Source organism: Amblyomma maculatum, chromosome 2 (assembly GCF_055883805.1).
Source record: "Amblyomma maculatum isolate TAMU_Amacu chromosome 2, ASM5588380v1, whole genome shotgun sequence".
In the NCBI taxonomy this organism is placed as follows: domain Eukaryota; kingdom Metazoa; phylum Arthropoda; class Arachnida; order Ixodida; family Ixodidae; genus Amblyomma; species Amblyomma maculatum.
Genome location: NC_139345.1, coordinates 192,216,701 through 192,225,925, shown reverse-complemented (window position 1 = coordinate 192,225,925; position 9,225 = coordinate 192,216,701). Strand labels below are relative to the sequence as shown.

Genomic DNA, 9,225 nt, shown 5'->3' with positions numbered 1-9,225 from the left:
ACAGGTGGCGCCACTGACGTAACAGCGGTAGGTGACAGCACTTGTACCTGCCGTGGTGGGCTTATAAAACCGTAAATAACAATCATGTGAGCGCCCTGCTCTTCGCAACCACGGTTGCTTCAAAAGGTACCTGATCTTGCTTGCTGTCCCGGACTACACAGTGATGGCGTTTTTCGCGCAGAACTCTGCAACGCCGCTGCGGCACCTGGCCTTATCAAGCTGCCATTACTGCATTGTCGCAGCACGCGTTGCTCTCTGAGCTGCCTCTGTTTCTTCCGCTTAAGATGGTTCTTTTCACTCTTTAGCTTAACTGAACACGCTATATACTAGATTTAGTTCACGCAATCATTGCTCACTGGCGCAAACGAAGAGAGCAGCTAGTCACTGATCCAGTATTTTCTTCGGGAAGAGAAAAAAATATTCACGATTGAATTTTCAAAGCGACATATAAGCTTTGAATACCTTTATTTATTCCGATTCATATTTGTTTTGTTTATTGTAGACAGCTAATATGTATAAGCTTCCAGATATAAAGGACTGGGTTTAGCTTTGAGAACAGCGCAACCAACCCAGATGGCAAGGTGCTCCGCGTGTGGCATCCTTTCAGGCATTCTGGTCGTGAGCTCATCATTTGTATATGTGTGAGTTGGTAGAATTTTTCTTACAATAAATGCCTTGTCCGAAGCACTGGTACGGAGAGAGAGCATTGTCAACTGCGATCTCACCAAATTCAAATTATCCACTCTTTTCAATGTTGCTGTCGCTAATTCTGCCCAATGGCACCCGTTACGACTGCAGGCACAAGCTCTGCCTGCTTCTGCTCCTGGTGACGCTGGCGGTGTTCCTGCTCATCTTCTACTCGCTGCCCGATAACGACGACGAGCTAGTTTCTGTCAACACAACGAGCGGCTTCGTGGAGGGCTCGAGGATACCGTTCGAAAAAAGGCGAGACGTCAAGGGTGCCCTCGGCACCAGCATTTTTGTTTCCTGCGCATTCACACCCTCATTTGGATTTTTATTTACTCGCTGTCCAAAATAAAAAACTCTTTGTTTAGACTTTTCTGCATCGGCCAAATCGAATGAAGCAAACGTTCATCTATGTGACATGATTTTCAGCCTCGAGTAAGCCTTGCTTATTGCAACTGTCCTTCAGCCACATGCTAGCCTCCCAGGGTAGCTTAGCACGTATAGCGACTGCACCGGACAGACGGTGAAACAAGTGCGAGCGACGTGGCGCTTCGAAAATATCCGAGTAAAAGGGAGCGATTGCGCTCCTTTTAGGATCTGCAGCAGGGTATTAGGAGACCATATCTCTAGAAAAGTATTCCCACTTCATAATATGAGCAACAAATAAACAGACAGTTCAAATCATACACGCCGTAAAGCCCGTCGCGAAACGCACGAACATCGAAACGGTACAAAGACAGCGTACTCGACACTGAAAGAAAAAAGAAATGATATATTTTGTATATTTGTGTGAATTCGTGAATATTTTACATTTACATGTCTCATTTGCTATATATGTAGCAACCAAGATCCGTATAACCCGTGCTATGGTCTTTCCAGTTGTGATGTATGGATGCGAGAGTTGGACTGTGAAAAAGGCTGACCGCCGAAGAATTGACGCGTTTGAATTGTGGTGCTGGCGAAGACTCTTAAGAGTTCCTTGGACTGCCAGAAGATCAAATCAGTCGATATTGTCAACCATAAACCCTGACTGCTCATTGGAGGGTCAAATTCTAAAGTTAAAGCTCAGCTACTTTGGTCATCTGATGAGAAGAGAGGAGTCGCTGGAGAAAGATTTGATGTTGGGAAAGGTTGAGGGTCGCCGGAGAAGGGGTAGGCAGCGAACGCGATGGTTAGATGGCATTCTCGAGGCATTGCAGATGAAGCTATGTGATGTTAAGAAGATAGTGAGAGACCGGAAAGCGTGGCGTGACATGGTCCATAGGGTCACGAAGAGTCGGACACGACTGAACGCCTGAACTGAACTGAGCAAACATTAACGCGACCAACCATACTACAATACGCCGGTTTCACACTGACGTGTAGCGCTCTTCGTTAGCGCTTAAAATAATATATACTGCACGTTTTTGCCGTGCCGTTCGCAGCACCGTGTACGCTTTCCTGGGCATCCCGTTTGCCAGCAGCCCAACTGGCACGGCGCGGTTCCTACGACCACAGCCGGTGACACCACGACAGGAGCCAATAGACGGAAAGAAGATGCCCAAGCTCTGTCTCCAGTCTCGGCCGCTGGCAACAAACCCTGGTAACCGTTCTTGGAACGACACGACCGAGGACTGCCTCAGCCTGAACGTGTGAACGCCCTTGCAGCCGGCCAGACCTGTGGTGCGATGACGGCTATCCAGCATTTTTTGTTTTTCTACTCGAGCTTGCTACGGCGCTAGCGTAAACCTTAACGACCGTCCTTGCAACCTGCGGAGATGGGGAAGCTTTTACGATTGCGTCTTTTGCTTTTTATATGATTGGCTTCCGAAATATTATATTTCCCGCTTGAATCATGCATCGGTAATTAAACTGAAGTCGCCTTCGGTCAACTAAGTCGTTTAGGATATTTCACCGTGTTACATTCCCCGTTCTCTGTTCCAGACGGTAATATACTAGTATATACTACATATACTATATATATATATATATATATATATATATATATATATATATATATATATATATATATATATATATATATATATAATGACACGTGCCATTCATAGACGACGAAGATTTGAACGGGCGATTCGGAGAAGACGACGAAGCGAAACGGTGCTCCGCTTTTGTGCTGCCCTGACTGGGTGTTGGTGTTCTTCGGTGTCAGAGTGCCAGAGCGCCTTCTGTGTAACGTTACGTTACAAATCTGGTGGAGGTGCTGGGTATCGATCCAGTCCTGCATAATCAACCTGTCAATACGGAGCTTACCCCCGTACATCAACGCCTCGGCCGCCGCCTACGTGGAGAGCCCCCTGAATTCGGACCCCTTCCGGCCGCTACCAGGACGACGCACCCTCAGACGGCCGTAGAACCTGCTGCAATGACATCTGAGAGCTGGCTTCCCACCGACAACATGCGTCATTGCGCCCCTTCTTTCCTATATATATATATATATATATATATATATATATATATATATATATATATATATATATATATATATATATCTGTGTGTGTGTGTGTGTGTGCGTGTGTGCGTGTGTGTGTGTGTGTGTGTGTGTGTGTGTGTGTGTGTGTGTGTGTGTGTGTGTGTGTGTGTGTGTGTGTGTGTGTGTGTGTGTGTGTGTGTGTGTGTGTGTGGTGTTTCACATAACTAGCACTAAGTAATCACAAAACGCGGTAGAGCGAATCTTGGTGAAACCAACGGTATATATTTTCCTTAATGTAGCGTTCCGCAGAATATTTATTTATATTCCGCTCAACTAGCTAAGTACCCCGCCCGGGGGGCGCAGTGGTTACGGCGCTCAACTACTGTTCCCAAGGACGCGGGATCGAATCCCGGTCTCGGTGGCAGCTTTTCGATGGAGGCGAAAAGCAAGGCGCCCGTGTTCTGTGTGATGTCAGTGCACGTTAAAGAACCCCAGGTGGTCGAAATTTCCGGAGTCCTCCACTACGGCGTCTCTCATAGCCTGAATTGCGTTGGGACGTTAAACCCCACAAACCAACTAACCAATTAGCTAAGTAACTAAGATGCATTGAGCGATATTATTTTCTAGAGCCAGGTGCCCTTCGTTAAGTTGTGGAGCAAGTTCCGATACAAGCGACCCAGATGTTCCTTCCAATGTGCAGTCGTGGACAGCGGCTACGAATGAAAAACGTGGGTCGACGTCATCTAGGGTAAACGTTGCCTGGTGCCAAGAGCTTTTATTGAGCATGCGCCCCTTGTCCAATTCGCAACCCCTCCAAACTGCTATATTGTTAGCAGGAGGTGCAAGTAACGCCGCAGCTTGCGCCATGGATAATGCGCTGTCGGACCGCGCGCGTTTGTTATCCCCGTCCAGCTATTGCGGCAGCTGTCAGCTGCTGCGTCTGTCTCAAGGTAGAATTATTTTCCATAGGCGGTCCATAGAAGCCCACGATCAAAACATGGTGGCTCGTGGGCACTCCAGCGCACCTGAATGTTTTGATTTTTTTAGGAGGGGGGGGGGGGAACTAAGGTTTGTGACGTTGAATAACTTCATGGCTACGTATAATATTGACGCAAATTACAAGGCGGCATTTTCTGGATGCACCCTGCCGTAATTTCTAGGCCGTCCTTTAGAAGGGCGCCTTTCAGCGCTCGCCAGCCATTGTCATTCAAGTGGACTCGTATTGTGCTGTTTGAGTGCAGTTGAGGGTGTAACCGCCAATTAGAAGACGGCAGAGGAAGGGAGCAAACCAGCACATATTCCAAAGGGACAGACTCAGCGTTCTTATACTCGATGGAGTAACCACCCAAACCTGAATAGAGTGTCGGACAAGTATAGCAGGAAAATATTCGTGCTTTATTAGATAAAGCGGGCCACACAGACAGACCTGTTGTCCCGACTTTTAGGAGGAGTACCGAAAATGAGGGCCACCACCTTCACCAGACATCACGTATTGGGGACAATTACGTTGCCCACAATGAGGAGGCTTAAACTTCACTTGAATAAACTCTTTTGTTGCGCTGACTGGCGCGCTCAACAGAACTAAGCAATTGGCGGGCGGCGATAGCAACAATCGTGCTCGGCGCTCGTCAAACAAGAAATACCTGTCGCATCCCTCAATGCTCAATTTAGAGTCGGCGAGGAGAAATCTAAATAAAGCCGCAAACTGTGATTAGCACAACCTGGAACACTGATTTAGAACTGATTTATTTATTTATAGGAAGGGAAAAGGCGCGGTAACTGTCTCACTTGTTTTTCTGTGGACACCGCAACCGCGCCGTAAGGGAAGGGAGGAAGATGGGAGTGAAAGTGGAGAGAGAGAAAGAGGAGCCATAGTGGAGGGCTACGGAGTTATTTCGACCACCTGGGGATCTTTAACGTGCGCTGACATCGTACAGCACACGACGCCTCTTCGTTTCGCCTCCATCGAAACGCAGCCGCCGAGGTCGGGTTCGAACCCGGGAACTCCGGCACAGTAGTCGGGCGTCTTACCACTGCACCACCCCGGCCGGACAAACACTGCAGAAACACTCTCCAGTGGTTGGAGGATGAGGGGAAAAAGGAGGGCGGAAGGCAGGGATGTTAAAATCTTCAAAACACATCTCTGCTCATCTTGCGCGACAAATAATCTGATAAAGCGGCGTCTCCCAACAAGGAGTTGGTTGGTTGGTTCAGAGGAAGGGAAAGGCGCAGTATCTGTCACACTTGCTCTGTGGACACCTGAACCGCGCCATAAGGGAAGGGAGGAAGGTGGGAGTGAAAGTGGATAGAGAGAAAGGGGAGCCGTAGTGGAGGGCTACGGAGTAATTTCGACCACCTGGGGATGTTTAACGTGCGTTGACATCGCACAGCACACGGACGCCACTTCGTTTCGCCTCCCAACAAGGAGCATAAACAAAAATTTGTTGTGGTTTAACTCTGGTTAACCCTAGTTGAATTGCGACAGCAACGGCGGAAGTTTCTTTTGTCTGCTACATTATTTCCCTATCACTCCCTATGAGTGTAAGGTGCTATGTTATTGGGGACACTTAAGCTCATCCTTTAAGAGAATGACGCGAGAGCGTAAGTTACCAGCCTTATTCTATTTTTTCTTCTTATGTTTTTCTTCCTCTTCTTTTTCTGCTTCTAAGTTTTCTTCTTCTTCTTCCTAATTGTCTTGTGATGTCATGACCTGTCGTGACGGTACATCGCGCACCCCTTGTCGAACACAACCGGCATTTCATCGAACGCAAAAAAGTTCATCGGCGTTCTATAATTTTGTCTACACGAAAGAAAAGGCCCAGTATCTGTCACTCGCGGAATCTCGCTATCGTTCTCACTGTAGACGAAGGGAATTATTTAGAGCATACCACTATTCGGGGGGGGGGGGGGGGGATGGAACGCGTTGCTTCTCGCAAGCGGACGCATGGTGCATCGGCTCCGTGAGTTTTCGCTTGTGATCGTCGCACAGCAACTCGACCCTTGAAGAAATCAGCGACAGCATCACGCAAGTGACCCGACATCTGGAGCCACCAGCTTTATCCAGGTGGGCCCCAATTTCACCGATTAGGGGCTGAGTTTCACCCGTGCATCGCGGCAGCGGCGCTACGCCTAACGGCTGCGCCGCTCCCCGCCGCTGCAGGTTGCTCACCCCTCTTTCTCCAGTAGACCTCTACCTTGCAATGCGGCTATGATTCGTCCGAAATGTCATGGTCCACCATTTTGACGGTCCAAGATACTAGTTCTTCAGTCTTACAGCCCCTTTAGAACGAGAACCTTTTCAAACTTGTACAACGCCGCTTTCAGTCCAGAAGCGGACGCAAGATGGCGGCCGACACGTCAGCGGCCTCCCAACCTCAAGCCAATAAGGACGCTGGCGCGTAGCCCCACGCCCGTCCTGTCCAAACTGCTGAACAACCGAAAATTGCAGCAAGCATGCAATGACATCTACGATCCATGCCACACCCGCACCCCCAAGACATTATTGTAATCCTCAAGCCCCGCGTCACGGCGAACTTGCGGAGTGTGTTCCAACATGGCGAACTGGGAGCGGCGCCCACCGCCTACCTTGGCAAGCAGGCGGCAGCCACTCTCAACATCATCCCGGCATGGGACCAAAATCTTGTAGTAGTGGGAACCCAGGACCACCCACAGCTGACCGCCTAATTCGCGACTTCAAATTGGATACCGACAAGTGATCCCTCCCTATGCGTGAACATTTAAAATAGACCGGTGAAATTTGCCGTGGTGTGATCTCTGTGGCCAACCAGGAGACAAGCAAAAACCTGAGAGAAACTGCAGTGGCGAGCTGCCGAGTACGCAGAAGTACGCGAGCTGGGAAAGACGAACGTCGCGGTACTCACTTTTGTGGGGAATGTGGTGCCGCGTTTTGTGCATTACAATTCGGAACTGGCTGTCGTGCATGAATACAAGCGTACTGTGCCGGCGTGTATGAGGTGCGGTACTATCGGGCATCGGGCAGACACGTGTCCTGCCCCGAACCCCTCAATGTGCGGCCTGTGTGGCCAATGTGTGGAGCTTTGTTTGTTGGCTACATCCGGTACAGTCTCCCAGTACTTTCTAGTATGAGCATTTCCTGCTTGCGGACTTTAGAGAGCGTGCAAGCGCAGGCATTGAAAATATGTCTTGGACTGCCCAGATGCACCTCTAACAAAGGCACAATTGAAGAGGCACACGCTCGCCCAATGTCCATATACTTGTCACACGAACCACTTCGTGTATATTTACGAGCACTTACAAGACACCGTTTTCACCCACTCAGCAAGATTCTGGATGAGAGGCCGGACTGCAGTTTTACAACTGCACTCCGCTGCCATCAGTCGCAAGTACCGACAGGATATGCCCTCCCATATCGTCCCACCCAACCACCATGGACGATGGATAAACCTTTGGTGCACCTTCGTGTTCCCGGAATACTAAAAAAATCTATGGTACCAATTAGTGGACTCAAACAACTTACTCTGGCACACATCTGGTCAGAATATCCCAGTTATATTCACGTATACACCGATGGATCTGTGTCAGCACAGGCATCCGCTGCAGCTGTGGTCATACCAGCTCAGAAAACGACTCTGCATTTCCTTTTGGGACATAACTCTACATCAACCGCTGCCGAACTTGTAGCCATTCGGGAATCTATTCGCTATATATGTGGGGAACCACCTCAAAAATGGTGTATATTCACGGACTCGAAGACTGCATTACAAATTTTGGAAAACTTCTTACGCCACACTGCCTATCAGTCCCTGGCACTAAACATTACGGAGCTCATCACATCTGCCCAGCTGCAAGGCCACATGATAATGTTTCAATGGATTCCTGCCCACTGCGGCCTCCATGGGAATGAGCAGGCCGATGTTGAAGCGAAAAGCGCTCTCATCAATGGCTTCCAAACAGCTGTGCCTTTTTCAAGAGCGGATACGACGTGTCTTCTAAAGAGTTGTATGAATATTGCTACAGCGACTTACTGGGCTCAACCAGACGCCCGACACATGCGTCTAAGAAAGCTTGATCGAACATTTAAATTTACTGTTCCGCGTGATATTCCGCGTCATCAGGCATGCTTGATACATCGACTTCGTTTAAACGTGGCTTTCACGCGCAAGTACTTACATTTAATTGGACAGATGGACTCACCGGAATGTTTAACTTGTGGCATCCCAGAGACTGTGGACCATGTATTATTGGTGTGCCCAGAGTATGCGAACGAAAGAAATGTGCTAGCTGCTTCCTTGAAGCATTTAGACAAGAGGCCTCTGTCGGAGGAACTGCTGCTGGGCGCTTGGCAGGACAAGGGGAAGGGCATCCAGGCAATGCGCGCTCTTTGCCGTTATTTGAGCGCCAGTGGACTTGATTCACGTTTGTAAAGCAAGCTGCTGTGTCTGTATATATATTTCATATGCCTTCTCCCACATCGTCACCCATCATGACCTTCTTTCTTCTCTCCTTCCCCTTCCCCAGTGCAGAGTAGCAGGCCAGATTTGAATTATTCGGGCCAACCTCTCTGCCTTTTCCTATCAATAAATCCATCTATCTATCTATGTGTGGAGCTTACTTCAGAAGGTCAAGCTCCACATGAATGTAAACCGTCGTGTGTAATCTGCGGCTTGTCCCACCCCGCGGGCTCACAGGATTGCAGAGCAATATTCGGAAGACTTCGGACGCCCAAAAACAAGCCTCGGCAACGTGGCGTTTTGAAAACGGACACACCTGGTAAAAAGCCAGGTCACGCCACTCGCGTAGCCAATGACAGCACGGAACGCGGCAACCGCGCCGCCGGCTCATGTGACAGTGACGTCAACGATTCTTCCTCCCGTAACCTGACGTCATCGAAAGACAAGAAGGCGCCCCCACCGCCTCCAAGCGGAAAGAATGACAGACACTTCCCGGCCTTTCAGACAACCTCCTTGCTTCACACAGACGGTGCTGCCGGCGCCCTCCGCGCCGCAACGTGAGCAGGTGAGCAGCTGGGCAGGGGTTGCTTCCTCTCCTATCCCTTCCTCACCTTCCTTCCCTCCCGCGGTCCCCGGCGTAGACGCCGAGAGCCGCAAAGAAATCGAGCTGCTCACGGCACAGAACGAGCAATTGC

The 9,225-nt window shown here is 49.4% G+C and overlaps 1 protein-coding gene across 1 annotated transcript; it reads left to right on the top strand.

The window, feature by feature from the left end:
- Positions 1-751: 751 nt before the first annotated feature.
- On the top strand, positions 752-2,322 carry LOC146200790 (acetylcholinesterase-like). Its single transcript, XM_084592429.1, has 2 exons — positions 752-945; positions 2,112-2,322. The coding sequence occupies exons 1-2, from the start codon at positions 752-754 to the stop codon at positions 2,320-2,322; spliced, it is 405 nt and encodes a 134-aa protein (XP_084448555.1).
- Positions 2,323-9,225: the final 6,903 nt, after the last annotated feature.